Source organism: Hippoglossus stenolepis, chromosome 2 (assembly GCF_022539355.2).
Source record: "Hippoglossus stenolepis isolate QCI-W04-F060 chromosome 2, HSTE1.2, whole genome shotgun sequence".
Taxonomy (NCBI): Eukaryota; Metazoa; Chordata; class Actinopteri; order Pleuronectiformes; family Pleuronectidae; genus Hippoglossus; species Hippoglossus stenolepis.
Genome location: NC_061484.1, coordinates 28,866,141 through 28,889,595, shown reverse-complemented (window position 1 = coordinate 28,889,595; position 23,455 = coordinate 28,866,141). Strand labels below are relative to the sequence as shown.

General features: G+C 44.8%; 1 protein-coding gene across 1 annotated transcript; it reads left to right on the top strand.

The window, feature by feature from the left end:
- The first annotated feature begins 8,355 nt into the window (after window positions 1-8,355).
- On the top strand, window positions 8,356-19,213 carry nacc1b (nucleus accumbens associated 1, BEN and BTB (POZ) domain containing b). Its single transcript, XM_047341796.1, has 8 exons — window positions 8,356-8,502; window positions 10,453-10,695; window positions 11,812-12,033; window positions 13,252-13,625; window positions 13,941-13,942; window positions 14,511-14,904; window positions 15,238-15,335; window positions 15,455-19,213. Exons 1-8 carry the CDS (start codon window positions 8,377-8,379, stop codon window positions 15,790-15,792), a joined length of 1,797 nt encoding a protein of 598 aa, XP_047197752.1. The 5' UTR covers window positions 8,356-8,376; the 3' UTR covers window positions 15,793-19,213.
- Window positions 19,214-23,455: the final 4,242 nt, after the last annotated feature.

Here is a 23,455-nt window from a genome sequence, read left to right as displayed (position 1 = left end):
ATGGGGGCGCTGTGACAATAAATGCCCAGAGAGCGTGGCGCTATACATCTGACACAGGAGAATTATAGAGTTAATGGTATTTGGCATGACAGGGAGAGGGAGCGAGGAGCCGAGCCTGGATGCAGTCTCATCCTGTTTAGCATTCACCGTGCGCTGCGCCTGGAGGCCCCGGAGGGCTCACCTGCCCGGAGTCTAGACGCACCAGCACGGATCGAACCGCCGTCCGCCGGCCGCACGGTCCCGGGGAAGGAGAAGGAGGCAGAGGAGGAGGCTCCAGGAGCAGCGGCCCGAGGGAGAAGACACCCCGGTGAGCGGTGAGGGTGAGCGGGGTTGAGTGGGTGGACTCGGTGGGTGGGGCTCAGACGGTCGGGTCGGCTGGGGACGCTGCCTGTCTACCTGCAGCGGCTCAGACCTGTCATCCATTACTCCCCGATGTAACCTCATTACTCTCACTTCACCTTTATTACATTACTCGTTACCTTCTGCTCTGAATCATCCGTACATTATATTATATTTTTTACATAGATTACATTATATTATATTTTTACGTGCATTATTTATATTACATCGTGTTACAATACATTACATTCATTATATTAGATTAGATACACATTTCATTTACATACATTACATTACATTTTGACATACATTATATTATATTTTAAATACATTAAATTATATTACGTTACATTACACGTTACATTACACATTACTTTACATTATGACACACAATACATAAGACAGTAAATAGCATTCCTGCTCTGTTGTCTGTAGATTAGTTACATTACATTTTTTACATACATTACTTTACATTTTGATATACATTACATTTGACATAAATTATTTTAAAAATAGAAAGTTTTGTAAGCATTGTTCGCTGACAAGTGCGTGAGGTGCAGTTGTGGTAGAAGTGGTGAGACAGTCTGTCCACCTGTGTGTGTGTGTGTGTGTGTGTGTGTGTGTGTGTGTGTGTGTGTGTGTGTCTGTGTGTCTGTCTGTCTGTCTGTGTGATCGGTAGCTCTGTGATCTGTCTGCAGCTCCTGGGAGAGTGCAAATAAAAAACCTCCTCCTCCTCCTCCTCCTCGATGGCTCTGCGCTCTCCCTCCTCGCCTGCATGTGTGCGTGCGTGCCCGCGTCCAGTGTGTGTATGAGTCGGTGTTTGTGCTCCGGCTGCTGGTTCCCGGTGCACGGTCACAATGAATGGCTGCCTGTGAGCGGAGGGAGACGCTAGACCCGCTCTCACTTCTTCTTCTTCTCCTCCTTCTCCGGCGGCTGCTCCTCCATTGAACCACTTTCCAGCGGATTACGCACAGCCCACGGAGGGGTGAGTAAAGAGCGCGGCCGGTCACTGAGGACATCGGCCCGGGCTCGGGTTCGGGCTCCGGGTCGGTGGAGCTGAGGGTGCCGTGGGGGGGCGGGGGTGCCGTCTTGAATCGGGGTTTCGAGTGGAGGGCTGCGGCGGTGCGTTGAAGTGTGCGTGCGGGTGGAAGCGGTTGTTTTTTTCTGGTTCTTTTTAAAGGGGACGGAGGTGGTAAAGTTCTGGTAGCCGCTGTGGGGGATGGGCTCACGGGGACAGACCAAACTTTAACCACTTCACCGGCTCCACTCACCGCGGGCTGTCCCCTCCCCCCCACCACCTCGATGAGTCCTCCTCCTCCTCCCGCATTCCTCAACTTCCCCCATAAAACTACTTTTTTTATTTCGATCCAGGCAGTTTCCCCAACTACCGAACAAACCGTGTTTTTTAAAAAAAAGCACAAGTCCCGGGTTGTTCCCATCGGTACATGTCGGTAAACGGGTTACGGTTACACAGCCGGCCCCCTGCTCTCCTCTCCCCTCCTCTCCTCCTCGCCATGCCGGATCCATCCGTCTGTCTCGCCCACAGTTGCAGCGCATTTGTGTCCCGGGATGACCTGTTGATGTCGGCTAAAGATGGAGTGCCTGGATCCGCTGTAGACCCTCCTCTCCGCTCCGGTAAAAAAAAAATAATAATTACCCACGATCCCACCTCGGCCTGTGCGGCTTCGTTTTTAATTTATTTTTGGTTGATTTTATTAAATAATTTATTCGCCAGCGACATTTTGGAGGAAGGCAGGCGGGCGGGCGGCGGGGGGGGGGCAACGCGTGTCTGTCCCGTGTCGGTGGCTGCCGCTCGGCCGCAGGAGGAGGAGGGAAGTCGGGGTCTACGCGGACGTCGCACCGCGCTGGCACCGAGCGAGCGGATCCGGGGAGACGGGGGGAGGCGGCGGCGCTAAACTGCTGAATATTTTATCCCCCTCCGACTATTTCTGTGGCGGGTTTCGTGCCCCCGGTTCCTCGGACGATGAACGCGTGTGTGCTGCGGGCTGCTGGGGGGTTAAACCGGGTCTCTCGCATCAGATAGAGCAGCTCCCTCTCCTTCTCCTCCCTCCCTCCCTCCCTCCGCTGAACGCACGCACGCACCGGCCCGGGCCAACCGAGGACTCCCAAAATCCTACCGGGCATCGAGGCTGGCACACGGCGGGGCACCGAGAGCTCCCTTGCCCGCTCTGCCTGCCCCTGCCGCCCCGCTGCTGCCGCCGCTGGTGGCGGGCTCCTCTCCTCCTCGGGGCCGCTTCCCAGACGAAGCGATGTTTAATTAATCTTTAAAGAATAAACGCATCGTTATTTTGAACTTGGAGCTCCGGTGGTGCTCAGGGGAGGCTACACCATAGCCACATTTTGGGCTCCTCTGTGCCCACGAGTGTCGGTGAACATCGGCGGTTTTTAGCCTTAAATGCCCTTTGACCTGAGAGTTGCCCGGCGCTGGAGCCCAGCACAGGTGATATAAAGGTGTGTTTACGACTCTTTTCTGCTGAGGAGGTGTTTTCCACTGTGTTAGCCTTAGCTTTAGCCTGCTACTTGCTAACAGGCCACCTTTTAACCTCCCTAAACCAGGAAACTGAATCTGATCAGGGTTGTGATTGATGGGTGCTGAAGTTCACAAGCTCCTGTTGACACCCATTCCAATAATTGTCGGATTGATTATTTGTGCACAAGCTGACTGCGGCGATCAAGCCACTTTTCCTCGGGGGTATTTTACCCAGAGCCTGTGGTTAGTCTGCGTAAAATAACCCAAAGTTTGTGGGTGAATCTAATTGTCTAAGTTGTCGAAGACCCTCAGAGAGAGACACACACACACACACCGTGAAGCTGGAGTCAAAGCACATAATGGGGCACATGGGGACTGAAGGGCAAAGGTCAAGTGGTGTGAATTAACCCGGCCTTTATGTTTCCTGGAAGTTGTTGTGACCCCGCTGACCTTTGAGGAGGAAGAGGTCGCCTGCAGGACGTCCACGCGTGACACGACGCCGCTCAGCAGTGTGTTCAAGTCAAGTCAGGCTTCATTGATCCGGAGGGAAATGTAGACATCCTCACAAAACAGTCAAACAGGAGCACAAGAACAATAAAAGGTCAAAGTGAGTCTAGAATAAGTTCAGTGCAGCGAGAGTCCAGCCTCCAGAACTACTACAGAGCTGTCCCTGTAAAGAAGTGTCTGCTAATGGAGATATTATATTTTAGGTGGTTGAAAGACACAAGTTAAAGAGGCTGAGTGTTGAAGCCAAATATGAATACAGATTTAAAGATGAATAACTGAAGCTATACAAAGTTGTGAAGTCCTTAGATAATATTTGTGTAGCCCATATTCATAAATCACAATTTGTCTCAGAGATCTCAACAAGGTGCGACATCCTCTGTTCTTAACCCTCAAGAGTAAAACTACCAAAATAACTATTTACAGGGGAAACCCGTAGAAACCCCAGAGTCGCGTGTGAGGATCCCTCTCCCAGGATGGACAGAAGGACAATAGATGCTGCGTGTAACTGAACACGTCAACAAAATAAAAGTGTGTATATACAACATTGATTAGAAGAAACGGTTTGTGACACAATGGGGAAAGTGTGTCAAAGTGTAAAGTATTTGTACTCCTTGCACGGGAGGAGGAAATTGACCTTGAAGCGACCCAAGTACGCCCGGACAAATTCTGCTTTTGTGACCAGTTTTGTCGCATCGGGGGTGAATATCTACGAAGGAGTATTAGGTTCCACGTAGAAAAATATTACCAGAAAAAGGTCATGATTTTAGGCTGCGTGTCGTATTGGAGAGGGAACATCCGGAGATCCGCCCGTCGCCTGCGTCAAAATGAGGAATGTGGAGCATCACGTTTAGTTATTCGTAAGTGTAGGTCTCTTAACGTAATTCGTCTTTTGTCTCTTCAGCGCCTCATTATCGTCAGTGTCAGGACTTTAAAAAGATTGTGCAGGAAACCGAGTCTAATCTGCAGACGTGAAGGAAGTTGTCTCTTTAGTGGGGGAGGACGTGGTCGACCTCGTCTCGTGATATTCAAAGAGATTTTTATCAATAAACAATGACATTGGTTAAAGATTTTTGGATCTAGCGTGAGTGGAACTCCGGCGTGCACAGGTTCTGCTTGCTGCTTATTTCCTAAAAAAAAACGAAATCTTGTTTTTCTTTTTTCATTTATTCTCGTAAAATTACACGTTTCAACGGTATTCTCATAATAATTACAACATGTAAGACTTGGATGTCCTAGCTCGGCTACATACTTTAATGTTTATCTACTTTCCACTGTCCGTTGTATGTGGTTATTTTGGGCCGATCTTCTTCACATCATGCTCCGTCTTAGCAGCTGCCTGCTTATTATTCATGTGATTGCTCACATGTTCACACCTGGAAACAATCAGGGGCCTCCACCATCGGGGCCGAGAAGCTCCACCGGGACACTTGTCGGTTCAATTTCTCGCTTGGAGCCACGGGAAGTGCAGGTGTTGGAGAGCGGACAGCGTGCATCATGCATTTTTAGTGCCTTTTTATTTTCCCCCAGCCAGTGGCACAGGTCAAACCCAGCACCAGTATCACCGAGGTGATGAGATGATATCACTGAGATCTCAATGCACTAATTAAAGGAGAAGTGATGCAGGTCAACAAATCCTGGGTATGGCCCAAATGCACTTCAGTTAAATTATAATTACATTAATGTGATGTATATTGATTTGTTTACATCGACACAAACTGTTAAGGCACAATAATGTGTCAAGGTACAGTGGCAATCAAACACTGACTTAGTTATGTCAGAACATTATTGATTTTAACTAAATAAGTTGGAGAAAACTGGTCAGTAATTGATGCAGCTCAGGTGCTTAATGTGTTTCGATATGATGGGAATGTTACTCAGATCACATTAACTGTCCTCAGTGTGAAAAACTGTGATCTTACTTGTTTTTCTAAAAATGCATCGGTCAAATAGTCCAGAATTTTCAACATTCAAAACTAAAATGAAAACACTTGTAATGAAATGTGTAGCACTGGTGTCGTAAACGCACCTGCTTTATTGCCTCTATTAGCCCAGTGCAGCAAATTAGAAAGATTAATTAATTGCTATCAGCTTAAAAATTAATTTCAATGAAATTTTAATGGCCCCCTATTCTCAGAGCTGCCCTTACGGGGGCGTAAGGCAGGAGCTCAGGACTCTTTTTTACTTCTGCCAAGGAAGTTATGTTTTCATATGCTTCTGTTATTTAGCAAGATTATTCAGAAACTGCTGGATGGATTTTAAGCAGATTTAGTAGAAGGATGCTGTCAGGGAATAACCCAATAATTGTTTGTGCTCATCTGGGAATTGTTTTCCCACTTTATTGAAATTTTGAGAGATGGTGTTTTTTGTGAATTTCTAAAGAAATAATGAGGAGATGATGAGAAATATTTGGCATGTTTACTGGTATCTATGAGTGGGTGTAATTTTGGCTGGATTGAATTTAAAGTGACTGTTGGCGGAAGAATTTGCTCTGAGTGCGATTCTAGTTTCACTTAAATTTTTCAGCTAGCCTAGGTTTGCGTAGCACGGTAACACCCTCACATCTGGAAGCTTCCCATTAAAACCACTGTCCTTTTATTGTTGGCCCAGGATCAGCTCCACCTTTTGGAGACTTTTACTCTTGTCGGTGATGTTAACACCAGGAGTTTTTTGGTGAAGTTTAAATTTACTTACTTGGTTAACCTAAGTTTCCCAGCTTCGAACAAAGTGGGTGTTTTTTTTGTTTTGTTTTTGTGCTGCGTTCTGAATGTGAGGTTTTGCAATAAGAGGCATTTTCATGATGTGTCATGCCTGGCTGTTCAGACAACCTTAAAGCTGTCACCACCTCCCACAGATCAACACAGGTTCAAGGTTTGCTGCACGGCTCAGAGCTTTGTGGAAGTGGAGGAATCCGCATTGCTTAGCTCATCTCCTGCTCAATGTGGAGCTGAAATGGTGGCAAATAGAAAAGATCTTAACGGTAAATGGGAAAAAAAGAAATTAAAACTTGGTCAAGTTTACATTTGTCTTGTTAAACACAAGAAAGGTGTCAGGTTCTAGAAATAAATGACTTTTGTCACCCGGATTCTTCTCGTAGCAGCAGAAATAAAGTTTTTTAAAAAATTTGTTTTATAAGTTGAACTGCTGGTTGTGCTGTTGGTGGATTATGTTTGTTGTTTCCAGCTGTGGAGTTAGACATCAATGTGCCATCTGCTAACATTGAGGAGGTTGTTTTTATGACCTTTACTGCAAACAGCCACCAGGGGGTGATAGAGATGTTTTGGTTTGAAGCCGACAGTTTGCGTTCATACGCGGCTGTGGTCGGAGACAATGTTGTTGGCCGGTCGGTGTGTTACGATGATTTTAGTAGTCGGGCACATTGAGCATTCGGAAACTTATCAGTTCTTCGAGCAAAGTCGTAAAAAGAAGCAGAAGCTGACACGAAATAAAGGATTGGAAATGCAAATAGTCATTTGTGGCCTGAGCGAAGCAGCAGTGAAGCAGCGTACTGAATATACAGCAACATTACAATTCCATTTTTCTTTAATCGTAGACCAAAGCTTGGACAAATGAATGAATAATCTCTTTAACACAAACATAAGTTTGTGGGCACGAGGCCGAGGGCAGCTGTTCATTTATATAAACAAAATTTTGCACAAAAAAACAAGGCCTCTTAAGCACAAGCCGTGAGTTTGTCATGACCCGAGCAGCGAGTTCTAGACATTTTCCATACTTCAAGAGACATCTCATCAATGTTTCTTCTTATTATCATAAAGTCGGCCTCATTTCCCCACTGGGGTCAAGCAGCCAATATAAAGTTGGTCTGAAGTTTTTGTCTTCAGGGTTGAGTTGTGTGTCAGATCAAAGTTGTGAAAAGATGGTGAGATTTCTGCTGCTGTGACCCCTCTGTGACCTCTGGGCTTCTGCTGCAGCGTTCATGAGGAGAACCTGAGGTGATGTAGCATTCCGCCGCTGTTTAGGTTACTAGGTCTCGTCTGCGAGTGTTTCTCCCAGCGGAGCAGCGAAGCTAATCACCATAATATTGTTCTCCGGTAGTGGTTTGTTTTGGGTTGCAGCCAGCAGAGGAGCCCGGCATCATCTACTCCGACCAGCTACTGTCCAACGGAAGCTGAACGTTTCTACATCATCCGTCACGAGGATCATGATCTTGAATGTATTTGTTCAGCAGCGTAGTCGTGACTGTTCTCATCTGTTTACTTCTGCTCCATCACACTTGGCATTAGAGGATTTATATCCTGCATATTGTTCGTGCATTATCACAGATAAAGGGTCCACAGGACGGGGACGCTCCCATTCCTGAGACAAAGATGTGTTTAGAGGGATGTGTATATGTCCTTTTGTTTATTTTTATTGTCACGAATTTGACAGCTCCCCCACTTTTCTCATCTCGGGCTTCCTTGTTGGAATCGTGACGAGGACGAGTGGAATAGACGAGTTATGTAAGCGACTGTGTTTTGACTGAGAGGAAATAACAAAGTAGGCCAAAAACCACAAAACAGTTTATTAACTGTGAATTAGATGTAATGAAACAAGGTTTTGAAAAAAAGAGAAAGACGGCTTATATAACTGTCGCTGGTGGCCCCGAAATTCTCTTTCATTCGAAGTTCATTTGGAGTTTAGAATTAAAGTTGTTTACCAAATACTTAATCCATTAATCATCATACACTTTACTTAGCCTGTTCCTTTATTTTAAGTCTCTTTCCTCCCTCCTCGTCTCGATCTCGTCTCCATTTTCGAAAACAGCTTCTCGACCTTCTTTTATCCTTGTCTCATCACTCGCTGGTAACCGTGTTTCCTCCTCTCCTGCTCGGCTGCCTAATTTTGTCCTCACCTCCGCATCACCCCTCCAGTGTCTCTCTGTTCACCCACGTTCTCCCCCCTCCTCACCTTCCTTTCATTCCTCTATTATGTCCCTGCCTTCTTTCCCTCAGATCTCCTTCCTCCCTCCATCCAGTCCTCTGTCAAGTCTAACTTCTACTTCTCTGTTTTCCTGTAGACCCTGTGGTGCTGGGCAGAGCGTTATGGCTCAGACGCTGCAGATGGCGATCCCTAACTTTGGCAACAACGTCCTGGAGTGTTTGAACGAACAGCGGCTGCAGGGCCTATACTGTGATGTCTCTGTGGTCGTCAAGGGACACGCCTTCAAGGTCAGAAGGTTTTTTTTTTATTACTGTTTTCTATTCTGTGCTCAGACTCTGTATTTTACTGTGAAGCTGTGTGACCACAGTCCTTATAACTGCACCAGTTATTCTGTGATGGTTATTTTTCTAAAGAACTAAAAAAATAAAACTTTCCTGGGACATTGGCCTGTTGGTCATTTTACCTGCTGATGCCAGGTTCAGGCTACATGAATTTTAAAATCGTCTGCGCCGTTCTCGCAACACGACTTGCTGCCCTGTGTTCCGTTTAAACCACCGTCGCCTCATCCTGCGCTCTGATTCGCTGCAGTTATCGTAGATTTGTTTTAACGCGACTGTCGATTGAACGCAGATTTGGCTCCGATCTGGGGCTTTTGACGGCGAGTGGAAAATTTGGCTAAAAATCAATTAGTGTGAACTGTGCATAAGTAATGATCATATTGTCATCTCAATAATTAAACATGATCTTAAAGCTCGAAGCAGACGTGTCTTGAAAGCTAAATAATATTTTAGAATAAATGGGTGAAAATCTCAGTTGTAGCAAAAATAAAGAAAAGTAAGTAATAAAAGACAGAAAAATAATGATAATTACAAATGTACAAAACAGAATAAAATGTGTATTGCAAAATTAATGTACAATAATAAGAATACTTGTACATACTACTCATTATTAAGACATAAATATGTAATAACCATAAAAAAAAGATGATAAACGTCTTGTAATATCTGTGGACATGCTTTGTGTGTGTTATATTTTGATTGATTGTTGGTCCGTCCTGTATCAGTGACCCTGACGGCCACAGTAAAGTGTAATTAGTTCCACAGTGAAGATATTGACAAGATTTTGCTCAGAATCAATCGGTGAGACGGGGAAATATGGCCCAGGTGAAAAACAACCAGAGTTGTGCATTAAATGATTTCTAATAGATTTCCTGAGCTCCATTTGGCCACCTCTCTCACTGGAGGCATAAATCTTTGGATTTGTTCGATACACTTTCACTTTGTAAGGCCAAGGCCAAGAACTTGTCATATTTCATATGAGGAAATGATTCCTTTACAGATTGGTACAGTTTGTGTTGTGGTCAGTATTTCAAAAATAGATTATCTGTTTTAATACGAGTTGGAAAAAACTCTAGTAAAGTGAGATTACTGTAATCATTTGTCAGCCAGATGAGATGAAGCCAATTTTCCTGTTTACCTTTTACACCCTGATAACTGGAGCCCAACCATTGGCTGTATATATAAATGGTCGTAGACAGCAGGTCCGCCACATGAAGCTAATGCCGAGGAGCCTGATGCGTGTTCTCTGACCACCGGAGTCTGACTGCTGGTTTTGAAGAAGTCAGTTTCTATAGAAGAGAAAAGGACTCGACTTCTCCCTTGATTTATAACGCCAGTAAACACTTTCATAAGGAGTTTATGGTCTCAATCTCTAGCGTCAAGTCTTCTTCAATATAGCATGATGTTCAGTTTGTAAATTATGGTCCCGTTCAGAGTCCAATAAACCATAAAGCACCACCTGCTCCTTCTGGTTTCAAAAAACCAGATGGCGCTGGACTAAATGTCAAACTCTAGGCTTCAGACGGCAGCTCACACACTGGGTGACGTCACGGTGGGTTCATACTTTATCTTGACCGATATGAGCCGTTCACAGACGAATCAAATATGCATCTATGTTTGGCTGGAAGATGACTTTTATTTTACTGAATAAAAAATGCAGAAAAGATGTTTGTTTTACAAAAAAGTCCAAGTTTACAAAGTTTTTTAAAGTTGCTGTTTTCTTTTTATTTATAATAACAATAAAATATCAAACATCACTTACATTTATTTGTCGTGAGGGTTTGAGAACAACATCTTAGCAATCATTGTCAAATTCTAATATATATTTATCCCGCCCCATAAATCCATATCAGTCGAGCTCCACTCATGACTTACCTTTTCCTGCGGTTTACCCCTCAGGCCCACCGTGCGGTTCTGGCCGCCAGCAGCTCCTACTTCAGGGATCTGTTCAACGCTGGTGGTAAGAGTTCGGTGGTGGAGCTGCCCCCGGCAGTGCAGCCGCAGAGCTTCCAGCAGATCCTGGCCTTCTGCTACACAGGACGCCTCAGCATGAACGTTGGAGACCAGTTCCTGCTCATGTACACCGCCGGCTTCCTCCAGATCCAACAGATCATGGAGAAAGGCACAGAGTTCTTCCTCAAGGTAACCTGTGAATGAAGCTTTAATATACATTGATCTAAGACTTTATTAGATGAATCCAGATGTGGAACGATTGGTAAAGACATGAGTTCATTGGAATTTTACATAACCAGTTTCTCTATGTATTTATAATCCTGCAAAGTGTAATCATGGAGTTAAAATATCTTAGACATGAGTATCATCACATTACGTTTTTGAGCTACCTCCCTGGCACCTGTTGTGTGTGGCATTATGCATGGTGTGATTTCACTGAGGGGTTATCTGTGTTTGTAGATCTGATTAGATTCGGAGTGCCTCGCTGCATAAATCTGCATATTAACGCGGAAAACTGATTTCCTTGAATGTACACTTTGAAACGGCCAGACAGAGTAGATATGAGAAGAAAACCTGGCACCGCGACGGTGTGGAGTGTCTCCCCTGCTGGTGCCGGTGTCCACTCAGCAGTAGTAGTTTCTGCTTTAGTTGTGAGTGTTTCCAGGAAGAGCGTTCAGTTCTCAGCAGAACTGGAGAAACACCTGAAACTGGAGCTGAGCGCAGAACAGCAGCCAACAGAAACAAGCTGAGCTCAGTGATGATGTCATAGCAGCTGGTTGTGCCAAATCATGTTGAAGCAGCCAATTGGAAAAGTCAACTCTCAATCACATTACAACATGTTTTCTACTCCATCTACTGCTTTTTTTTTTTTTTTTCAAGCGACCAAGGAATTTGGGCAACTTGAGTAGATGACCCCCTGGTGGTCGGCTGCATTATAGGTCAAAAAACGTCCTCCTCCACGTTAGTATATTTTTGGACGTGGACCAAACTCAAGTCAAAGTACACGTTAAATGATTTTTTTTCTTGGTTTCTGTCATTGTGGTTTGTTCATATCACACTAATGTATGTTCAAGTTTTCATGTTGCTATTAAGTTTGGTTTTAATAAGTTATTTTATGATCTAAAATGGGGTGAAAGGTCGTGATTGACAGCTGAGACTGCTATTGGTCAATCTGATGGACTGTGGGAGGAAGTGGAGACACGTCGTCCATCTTTATTTACGACACATTTCAGTCTATACCAGAAACGTGTTAACTCTACTTAGGAAGTGTAGTCATGACATTTTTATCTTATCACCCGTCTCCAGGTCTCATCTCCAAGCTGTGACTCCCAGGGTCTCCACACTGAGGAGACCCCGCCCTCTGAGCCTCAGAGCCCTGTCACTCAAACAGTGGGAGGGGGTGGAGGCGGTGTTGTCGCCACGGCCACAGGGAGGCCCTCCTCATGTCTTACACCCCTTCCCCTGGTGTCCAAGGTAAAGACAGAACAGACGTCGACCACTCCTCAGACCACCCCCCACCCGCAGCAGGTACACTCCTCGCTTGGTTGCACTTATTAACACCCTCTTTGGTGTTTGGTGTAAATCACTGACGGCATTTGAAGAAGGGAATCCTGAGGAGGCGTTTCTTTGAGTTGGACGTTTGAGGCTTTGAGAGACTTTCAGGGAGAGCTATAATAAAATCACTTCCTTTTAACAGTGACTGAAAAGCTTTTGAACGAATCATAACCTGAAAGTCTTTTTCTGAAATATACCACAGAATAAAGTGACATAAATTATGATGGAGGTCACCATTTACATTGTTTACAGTCAACCACTTTATATAGGCTTTCAATGGAGGTGGCAGTAAGAGCCTTAATACAGAGATAAGTGTGGTTTGTTTGTGTTTTCATCGTCCATATTAATGAGCACTCGGGTGTTAAAGTAAAATAAAACCTCTTATTGCCACATGACGGTAACTTCATTCAAACACCAGATGGTCTTTTCATGTGTTTCAGTTTTTTAAAATGGCTTTTTTAAAAGAAAGGTGATTCAAAATCTGGTAAACTAAAGAAATGTACTGTGTCCCAGGAGGAACTTTCTGGTGCGCACCAGAAAGTTTAACTTTGCAACATCGGGCATTTCTCAACACGTTTTATTCGCAGTCTGTTTGATGTATGTGTCTTTTTATCGTTTATCGGTGGAAACGATCAAATATGATATTTGTTTTTAAAGCCCCACTCCAACAGCTTATTTCCCCTCTTAAAACTATTTTGTATAAAATGACATATTCAAAAGTTCTTTTGAAAAAAATTCCCCAGTGGCCTCAAAATGTTCTTAAATGTAAATCTACACATTCCTCAATTAAGGACGAAGATTTAGAAATATGGCAATATGGCCCCGCCCCTGCTCCCAGTCTCTCCACCCTCACAGCGCCACCTGCTGTTGAGGAGGCTTTTCCAGCCCCTGAAGCCCATCGACAAGTTGACAGGATTGGTTCATTAGGTTTGTGACATCACAAACCCTGGCTGTCGAAAGCTGTTTTTTCAGACTGGCATTTGTTTACTTCAGTGTCACGGTGGGAACATTCATCCATGGCACTAGATGTTTAATTCACACAAAATGTTTTTTATCATATAAATGGCATAAGGACTTGGAAGGGGACTTTAAGAACAAGACAAGCTCTACTTCGGTTGGTTAATGTTGTCGGTTGTTTTGTGGCGTTCCAGTCAGGTGATGGTTACTAACGGGTAATTCTCTCCTCCTTAGCAGGAGGGCTCCCCCTACTCGGTGGTCTGCACCCCCGTGGCCAAGCGGCTGTGGGAAGGGGGCAACCGTGATGGGGGCGGAGGGTCTGGAGGGGGTGGCGGAATGAGGAAGGCTGCACGCTATTCTTCCTCCTCTTCCTCCTCCTCCTCTTCTAACAACACTACCCAGGATGCCTCTGGTCGTGGACCTGCATCTGGCAACGCTGTGATGATGGGCGGCGGCACCACTTCAGTGGGAGGAGCCGGACTCAACAGCAACCATAACAACCATAACAACAATAACCACAACGGTGGAACCCCAGAGGGCACGAGCCCGGGCACGCTGAGCATGTACACCAGTGACTCGCCAATCAGTTACCACGACGACGAGGAAGAGTACCGGAGCAGCGGGTAAGCTCTGAATACAAAGTGTGCGAGTTCACCTCAAGGTCTCTGTGATTTCATGTAAATCTGGAAGTTTCTGTCTCATCTCCGCCAAGTCTCGCTGTCGTGTTGTTGGTCCAAACTTCTCAGATGTGGAGGAGAATGAAATGTTGAAAACATGGAAAACGCTTAAAGATGTAGATTCTGCTTCTCATCGTTCAAACAGTATATCGTAGGAGGGGAAGTCTGCAGCTGCTTCCTCTTCTTCTTTTTCTTCTATTGTCCGAACTTTCCAAACAAGTGTTTTCACACTTCAGACGAATTCAGTGGTCGAAGGACTTTTTCTTTTAGTCAAAAAGGTCTGGGGGGGGAAACATCTCCGCTGACCTGAAACTGAATTATCAGAGTTTGACCTCATGTTGTCTTTTCCACTGCATAACAACAAGTTGGGAAAATACACAGCAAAGGAATTTAATGCATGAATGGAGGCGGCTGAGGCAAAGTGCAGTGTAAATGCCTCTTTGTTGGAATCCATGAAACACACTTAGAACTGAACCAACTCACTTTAGAACCTGGCTACATGCCTTTCATGACGCAGAGCTTAGCAATTATTTCTGTTAGTAATTTTATCATCAACATGTGGATTCATGAAAGATTTAATTTGAAATCTAAAATGTGCTAATTGAAACTGTCCGGATTTCTCCCAGAACACGATCTCAGTCATAATAATTGGAACCTCTGTGAAAAGCCATTGATATAACAGCTGGGTATCAAACATGGAACATAAATAAAGATGGCCGATGCACGTCCACTTCCCACTGTACAAATATTAATGTAAATTATTTAAGATTTGGGTGCTGCCCTCGTGCTGAAGCCAGCCACCAGGGGGAGATCCAGATGATTTGGCTTCACCTTTGGGAGCTGTCATGTCGTCCATCTTTTATTTACAATTTACAACATCAAAGCTCATCTCAGTGTTTTTTCCCTCCTCAGTGGTCGGGGAGAGGGTGGAGGCTCTGCCGGACCTGGCCCCAGACTCGGGCGGCGGGCGGGGAGGCAGGGGGGCACGTTCTCGGCAGGACCTGGCTTCGCTGCCCGCCGAGCTCATCAGCCAGATCGGCAACCGCTGCCACCCGAAGCTGTACGAGGAGGGCGACCCGGCCGAGAAGCTGGAGCTGGTGAGCGGCACGTCCGTGTTCATCTCCCGTGCCCAGCTCATGAACTGCCACGTCAGCGCCGGCACCCGCCACAAAGTGTTGCTCAGACGCCTGCTGGCGGCGTTCTTTGACAGGTCAGTGTCCGACACGTTTGGCCGGTGATGGGGTTGGAACCAGAGCAGCAGGAATGAAACCCAAGCTGCTATAAGGAATTTATTTTCAGTAGTGACATTTAAAGCAAGAAAACTCTTCCTCAGACTTCTAATGGATACAGTCGCCATCTTAACTTGGGTTGATTTTAGCCTTGTACACAATTTATATACATTAATTTGGATATCTGTGTATTGCTGATAATTATATTAACACGTGATGATTAAACAAACACTCAAATGTACTTTAGTAGCTAAATAACCCACATTGAAAGTTTACTTTCACGTTGATGGTTGTGTTTTTTGTCTCTTGCTCAGGAGCACTCTGGCAAACAGCTGTGGAACAGGTATCCGCTCTTCAACCAACGACCCGAGTCGTAAACCCCTGGACAACCGAGTTCTGCACGCTGTCAAATGTGAGTCATACAGACACATGTAAACACTTATTTAAGACTCCTTGCAGTGGTTTTGCTGTTTGTGTGTTTTTAACCTCATCTCTCTCTCTCTCTTTTTCCACCTCTCTCGCTTCCTGCAGTTTACTGCCAGAACTTTGCGCCGAGCTTCAAGGAGAGCGAGATGAATGCCATCGCGGCCGACATGTGCACCAACGCTCGTCGCGTCGTCCGCAAGAGCTGGATCCCCAAGCTTAAACTGCTGATGGCCGACAGTGACGCCTACTCCGCCTTCCTGGCCGACAGCGTGAAGATGGAGGCTGATGGGCTGGGGGCGGAGCAAGGATTTGACCCTGCCTCCCTGGAGGCTGTGGCAGCGGCGGCGGCAGCAGCAGCCGCCAACAGTCACGAATCGGGAGGTGGAGCCACGACAGCAGACGCCCTCCATGGGGCGGTAGGAGATGGCAGCAATTTGTTTTGAGTGAGTGAACGGACAGATAGATGAAAGGACAGATTGATGGGGGGATGGGATTTCTCTGGGGGCGATGAGTAGAGAACGGTGGCCTCCCTGAGGCCGTGACGACAGTTGTCAGTCCTCACTGAGCCGCCATTTGTTTGGGGACATGTCTCTACTTTTACTCTTTTGGTCATTTTGTTCTGCTTTCCCTCTTTTGTTTGTCCTCATTTCCATCTTTCTCCAACCCTGAACGCCTCATTTCGGGTTGTTCCTCCTTCCTGTTCTGGTGGAGAGAGATAGAAAGACAACAGAGAAAGAAAGGTGGCAGAGGGAAGACACCCCCCCCCCCAGCTCCTCATCCCTCTGCAACTTTTCCAGACCTGATAGTTTAAGCCTTTATTTTTTTATGTGTTAAAGTGTGTACTGTCACTGAGGCCATTTTTCTTACCATAATCAATCAGACATTCCCTGGGGCGGGGGGGGCGAACCCTGTGTTCCAGTGACGTTTCCTTTTCCGAACTCCAGTAACACTGTTGTTTTTGATAATGAATGTATGCGTGGCGAAGCGTCGAGAGTTAGTGGAGGCAGAGAGAGATTGTACAGAGCCCAGTTCTATTATTGTTTTGCTTTATTTCATGTGGACGCCCAGATGGAAGCGTGGGGTCGACGAGGTCAGGGGTTGAAATTAATATTAATATGTATATTGGCATGGTTTATGATCCCCGCCCCCCCGCCCCCCACACCTCACCAACCCTGCTCCATAACTCCTGCTGGGCATGCTGGGAAACTAAATGACCAGCCGCTGGAGAAATACTGCTGAATTCCGAGCGGCAGCATTTTTAGCTGCTGGCAATTTGTCGGCCATTTTTGGTGGCAGATAAAAAAAAAAAAAGAGAACTAAGATTTGCGTGACTAAAACTTTTTACCACCTAATCTCCTTTTATTTTTTGACCCTTAAAGAAAAAGATAATTTCAGTTTGTTTACTTCTACTGTTAAAGTTCCTTATGTGTGAGTTTTGCCAAGGCTCCTTGTTACTGATGATTGTCAAAGAGTTTGCACTGTGTTATTTCCTGCGATACGAGTACAATCGAATTATGTTTTTGTACGTTAAAAGAAAGAGAAGAGGGGTGGTTTTATTTAAAAAATGAAAAAGACGAAAAAATACGAGCTAAAATCCAATTATGTCTGTTCATCACCCGTTTTTATTTTTAAAAATCTGAAGGAAAGTCAAGAAATATCCAAAAGCAAGTTTCCTGCCTGTGAGCTTAGGAACGAGAAGTGTCCGTGTGTGTTTGTGTGTGTTTGTTTGTGTGTATGTGGATACAGTGGCAATGTTCTTTTGTTTTCAACTCGTGTTTAAATTGTTTTCCCTCTGATAAATTCACAGCCGTGCCTGTTAGCAGCACGAGCTTCCTCAGGCTCGCTGCCTGGACGTGTGCTCGTCTGGCACGGACAAAGGTGCTAATTCAAGCATTGGTACATGGCAAGAAACGCGGCTCTGCGTGCGCGTGTGTGTAGGTGTGTGTTTGAGCGGCCACACAGTTTGTTTGTGAGCTGGAATACAGAGAGAGAGAGTGAGAGGGAAGGAGGCCAGACGGCGTGTTTTCACACACGCTTCGTTGATTCATTCACCCACCACGATGGCGAGCGCACACACACACGCTAATATGCATTTGGGCGCTGTCAGCTGCATCAGCTACAGTACACCAGAGCATTGTGGGAAGAAAAGGGGGAGTTGCACCGAAGCAGAGCCGAGTGGCCGTCGCTCATCACATGTTGTACGCATGCAGCTGAGGTTTAGCAGTAGAGATGATGGAGAAGATAAAGATTCACTGCATTTCCTGAAGGTTCGGTTTGTTGGGTTTGAGTTTCCCGGCTTAATATGAGGTGTTTAGAATATTAAGAGAAAGAAATAATGGAAACAAACCTGAAAGTCATTGCAGATCATATCTGCTTTTGATTGTTGCGTAGCTGAACGACAGAACTACATCTTTTCTCTTCAGGCCGGCGTTTTGCTTTTGTTCAGTTTGAGGTTGACCTTCGGGCTCCAGGTGAACTTTTTCAATTGTCCGGTCGTGAACAGCTTTGCAGTGTTTCATACAGATATTCAAATCGTCTTCAAAACAGATTTTATCATCAGTTGCTGCCCTTTCCTCCGAAAAATCAATCCCAGACCCAAACTAGGAATTGTTTGCCAATATATCCACATAATCTGTGGCAGATCCAAGTTTCAGTTCCTCTCGTCACTGAAGTGGACTTGATTAGTTTTAAATGCATCCAGGCCACAAAAGTCGGTTTGTCGTCTTACGCCCACTTTGGTTCTGTAAAAAAAAAAACTACTGATGGCACAGAGTCAAAGAAAAGATACCCGACCATTTTAGATAAATGCACTCGTTGGTTATATTACTCTTTTATACTTTAATCGATTTCTTTTAACATACAATCACCTTTCCAGCGTGAAAAACATTATTTTCAAACATATCAATAGACCTTTTTGAAGTAAGTACATAGGCTCAAAATTGATTTAACATGAATTCATCACTGCAATGAAACAAGTCGAGTGTTTAAATTAAAAAAAGAATCCAGCTGCTGCTACACAACGAGCTGCTTCACCTGTGACGTTTAAAATATCTCATTTCTGTTTTTATTTACCACTGTGTTGAATATACATATCTGCCAGAAGTAAATTTATTGACGCATTTAAATTATAATTGTTTTATAAAATCTCACAGCAAAGCGCATTATATTGTATAGAAATTCAAACAAATTACAATTACAGAGTACAATTTAAAAAAAACCCAAAATACTACATATTCTAGATTTGTTTTATTATAAATTAGACATTTCTGACGTAACTGAAATTTTATTTTTTGTTTGATGGTTTATGACGAGAAGAAAACCCGAAGCACCTTATTGCCCGTGTGGGATCAGAAGTGTGCGAGTGGAACTGTTTCATGTCACTGTTACAGGTTTATAATGTTCAGATTGAGACACACACACACACACACACACACACACACACACACACACACCCTCCTCGAGTTGAAGGGTCTGTTGCTAAGTCGCCTCTTTAAGTATAACACACAGCGTCGAAACACTCGGATAAGAACCAAAAACAGCCGTCGAGGATTCGTCTAAACTGATTTTAACTGAACCGGTTTCGTTGCCCAGTGTTATAAAACAATTGTCTGCTTTTTACGACATGGCTTTTAAAGAAAGATGTTTAGAGACTCTTGATATATTAACATGAAAATCCAGTTTTTATTTTATTATTTCTCTCTAATCCTGAGACGAGCATCCAGGAGCAAGTGGTTTTTAATCCATGCCCGGCCCCACCCTATATTCTGGAGCACATGGTACGATCTGTGGAGACCTGACCAATAAGTTTAATAACTAAGGAGAAGAAGAGTTGAGATAAAGAAAGGAAAAAAGGAGTGACGGGAACTGAGGGAGGAGGGGCGGGGGGGGCGAGGAGACAGTTTGCACATTGTTTTGTTTCCCTTTTTTAAAAGAAGTCCTTTTTTTTTTTTTTTCGCGATGCTTTGTGTAAAACCGCCGCCTTAAGTCAGGAGAAATGTTCAGAGAGACGAAGAGGGAAGGAGAGGACAGTCTGCGCCTCCCTCGAGAGGGGGGGGGAGGAGGGGTGGCTGGGACGCTTGGATGATTTGGTGTGAATGCATGCATACTGTGTGTGTGTGTGTGTGTGTAGTTTGTTGCAGGGTGTGTTTGGGAGCTGTTTGTAAAGTGTGTGTGTGTGTGTGTGTGTGTGTGCATATTAATGTATGTATGCAGTTTTTTTTCCCTCCCCTCGCTTCCCTCCATCTCCATTTATGGCATGTTAATGTCTGCCTGCTCACTCGAAAGAGCTTTTGACAGTGGTGTGTGTGTGTGTGTGTGTGTGTGATGCGCATGCCTATGCCAGGCTGGGTCTGATTCTTATGTGCTGCATACGTGTGTCTGGCTTCGTGTGGAGAGTGCGCATGTCTGTCGCTGTGTGTGGGTGGTTTGGGTGCTCAGCTCTGCAAGGTCTGTATATACGTGTGTGTGTGGGTGGGTGGTATGTGCACAGAGGTTGAGATGAGTGGCTGTTTGTTTTTGTCTGCCTCAGAGAGCAGCATAGCTCTTTTTTTTTTTTGTGTGTCCTCCCCTGACTTACACACACACACATCTGCAGAGTCACTCATCCACAGCACCGACTTCATACATGTGTGACAGGGCTGCAGATGTACTGCGGCCATGTTGCACATGTGGCTGCAGAGCTACTGTCCCTGGGTGAACATTTAAATGTGAAATAAGATGCCAGACAAAGCAGAACCTCTGTCTGGGTTTTTATTTTTTTTTTAATCCTACAGATTCCTCCTCTAATTATTCCGTCTCTGCCTGGTGAGCGTCTCGTGTTCCTGTGTGAGCAGCTCAAACTGCAGCCAGGACACTTTCTTCCCCTCAGTTCTCCTCTACTTCCCTCTCTGCCCTCCCCTGCCGCCTCCCCACTTTTCTGTTTTCTTTGTTTACATTTCTCTGTCTCATCCCCTCATTATGTATACATTCTCTCTCTCTCTTTCTCTATCTCTCTCTCACACACACATACACACACAGGAAGGAGCTAAATAGTGTTGGCCCCTTGTTGCCTCATTATGTGAACCATCATTTAACATCTACTGCTGCTTCATTTCTGTGTCGACTCCATTTCCTTCGTCGAATGCAAATCCCTGCCGTGTGTGTGTGTGTGTCTGTGTGTGCGCGCTGTCACATACATGTGAGCTATTCGAATGCAAACATGCAAATAAATGGGCGTAGGTACGTTTGACCAGGCACATCTGTGCTTTGTGTGTCTGAGTGAGTGAGTGCGTTCTGCCCACCTCCCTCTCCTGGGACCCTGTGGTCCGATTGTGTGATATTTCTTTTTTTTTTGTGTGTGTGTGTTTATTGCACTTTTAATAATCAGACTATTGATGAGAAAAGTCTGTGTCCCTAAATTCCCCTGGCTGCTGTCGCCGACCAAACACAACATCCACAGGAGAGACACAGCCAATCGTGGAGCTAATATCGATCAGACTGTTGAATCAATTGACCAAGTGCGGTTAAAGAAATAATTCTAATCGTCCTAGACTTGAGCAGTGACGTGTGTGTGTGCGTGTGCGTGCGCTGTTCTTCCTGAGGAGGAGATGTTTGTTAAGAATCTCCCAGGACAGATGAGGCATTGCGGCAGTCTGCCGTCACATGAGCGAAGCCACAATCCAGACAAAGACACAAGAGTGAGAGGAGAGAGGAGACTAATGACAAAGAGGAGGAGGAGGCGGCGAGCGTCTCGCTGGCCCTGTGCCACCAAGATAAATACCTGGGTGCGTGTTTGTTTATGTACCGTGGCGTTTTTGCAGAGGTGTGGCGTCGGAGGCTGAATAAATAAACGTCAGATTTTCCTAAAGCCTTTTTAACACGACCCCGGCAAGACGAGCAGCCACTTAATGGACGCTAATGGAGATCCAGAGAAAGAGGAACGCTTTCAAAAAATGAGCTCGTCTGGAGAAAATGACAATTAGCTTTTGTTTTACCACAAGGTTGAAATTGCACTAAATATCCGCAGAAGAATTGAAGAATATCTTGTATCCAGAAACACATTTGGCTGAATGTCTGAAGCTTTCACGCACTACGATAATGTGAAGACAGTTTTATTAGAATGGCAGAAGTGATCTGGCAAATCTTCCACTGTACTCAAGAATTGGTGATCTGGAAAAAACGGTGAATTTCTGAGGGAGCAGGAGCCCAATATTTAAGCAACACTATGTAACTAACTGAGCAACAGCGCCCCCTGCAGCCACCTATTCTGTTGGGAAGATGAAGTGGTTTTCATGTAGAGGAAAAAAAGTCTTACCGATATTTCGTCCCACTCATTGAACTAAAATATTACCCATGATCCTCGGCTTCCTGAACCAGAAGAGCTGCAGCTGTAACAAATCCACCAAACTCTGTTCAGAATTCTTCATATTTTCAAAGATTTCCTGCTGAATATTGGAGATGAACTCTGGTTTTTAATAACTTCTGAGTCTTTTCAACCGATCCACAGTTCAGCTTCACTCTTCAACTTGCTGGAGCTGATTGTGACAGTTGAAGCTGCGACTCTCAGTCAGAGAAATGAGGAGGGCGTCCACTGAAGAGGTGAAGGCTCCGTCAGACCTCTGCGTTGTTTTTCCAATAGTCTGAATTTTAAACACAGGCAGAAAATCCAGAGAGAACCTGAAGTCTCTGTAATTTATTGTTACTGTGCAAGAGGAGCTGTGGAGACGGCGTGTTCAGGCCGATGCAACACGCTTCTCGTCCAAGTTTCCGCCGTCTGTCGGTGCTTGTTCTCCTGCGTCGTCGGGTTTGCTGGGTGTTTCCCATAATGAATGATTCAGAATGATATTTAACAAAGAAGTAGTTTTGAACACTCCTCTGCAGAGATGAAACTGAACAGTAATACTCGGTGTGTGGTAAATCAAAACACCTTTCCTTAAACCCATAAAGTTGCTGTATGTAGGTTTGTGCTGTCGCTGCATCGGCATAAACATCTTTTCACTTGCTGGTTTAGGAGAAACGTTGCAAGTTCAGCTTCAAATGTAATTCCTGTACATTCCAAGAGGTGGCGCCAGCAGTTAAAGCAACAATGTTAAGTTTTGCTTCTATTTTGATCTTTTTTTTTTTTTCTGCCGTCGAATGTTGGTGGCAAAGAAGTTTAGCCCTTTTTGTGTTTATTGTCGCGCCCTGTCATTAGCGCTACTTCGCCCTCCTCTCACGTTAGACTGGGGGCATACTGGACGCTACAGTGACTCAATACCGCCACCTAAAGTGCAGTGGTATTATGAGACAGGACGGGGCTAGCCGATTAGCATGCTAACTTAAGTTCATAACTGTGCAACAACACGGACGTCTTCGACATCGTGTCGAAACAGTTTTTGAATGTCATAAACAAAGATACTTACATATTTCACCTGTAATCTTTTTTTAAAAAAGTCATCACAGGCTGTGGCCATGTCTGAGCACAGATGTGACGAAAGGTTGAGCAGGGCCGGAGAACACATTTTTGTTTTTTAAGCGAGTTTGGTCGCACTTTTAGCTTTGTACACATTTCAGAAAGTTTTCTTTTTGTTTCACACTTTCTGTTGCCTTTTGTGTTATTTTGTTTTCTACATTTGAGCTAGTGTACTGTAGTCCTTGAAAGGTATTTTAAAGGAGATGCTACTAATAATTCAACATTAACACCTGTATGTAGAGTTGCCAAGTTGTGTAAAAAATTTACAAAAAGACAGAGCGGAGACATGGCTAGCTGTAAAATAGTTTAGAGAAAGAGAACCACATATTTTTGCATTGTGATTGTTGTATGACTGCGGTGCTGCAGGTGGGGGGGGTCGAGGGTTTGGGGTTTTGATGCCGGACCAGATGTTTGGTTTTTACTGTGCTGCAGCTGCTGTCGGGGCAGGAATCAGAAAAACTGCAGAAAGCTCATGGACGAGCTAACTGATAAACGGATGGACGGTTGAGGGAATCAAAACGCTGCCAGGCTCACTTCATTTAAGGCTACAAGTCTGAATGTCTGTTAGAAAAAATCTCTTTGTGGATAAAGTATTACTCTCCATTGTCTTGTGACGATTCAAACACATATCTTGCATAAACGTCAATTAGAAATCGACCCAAAGTAAGTTTACTTGA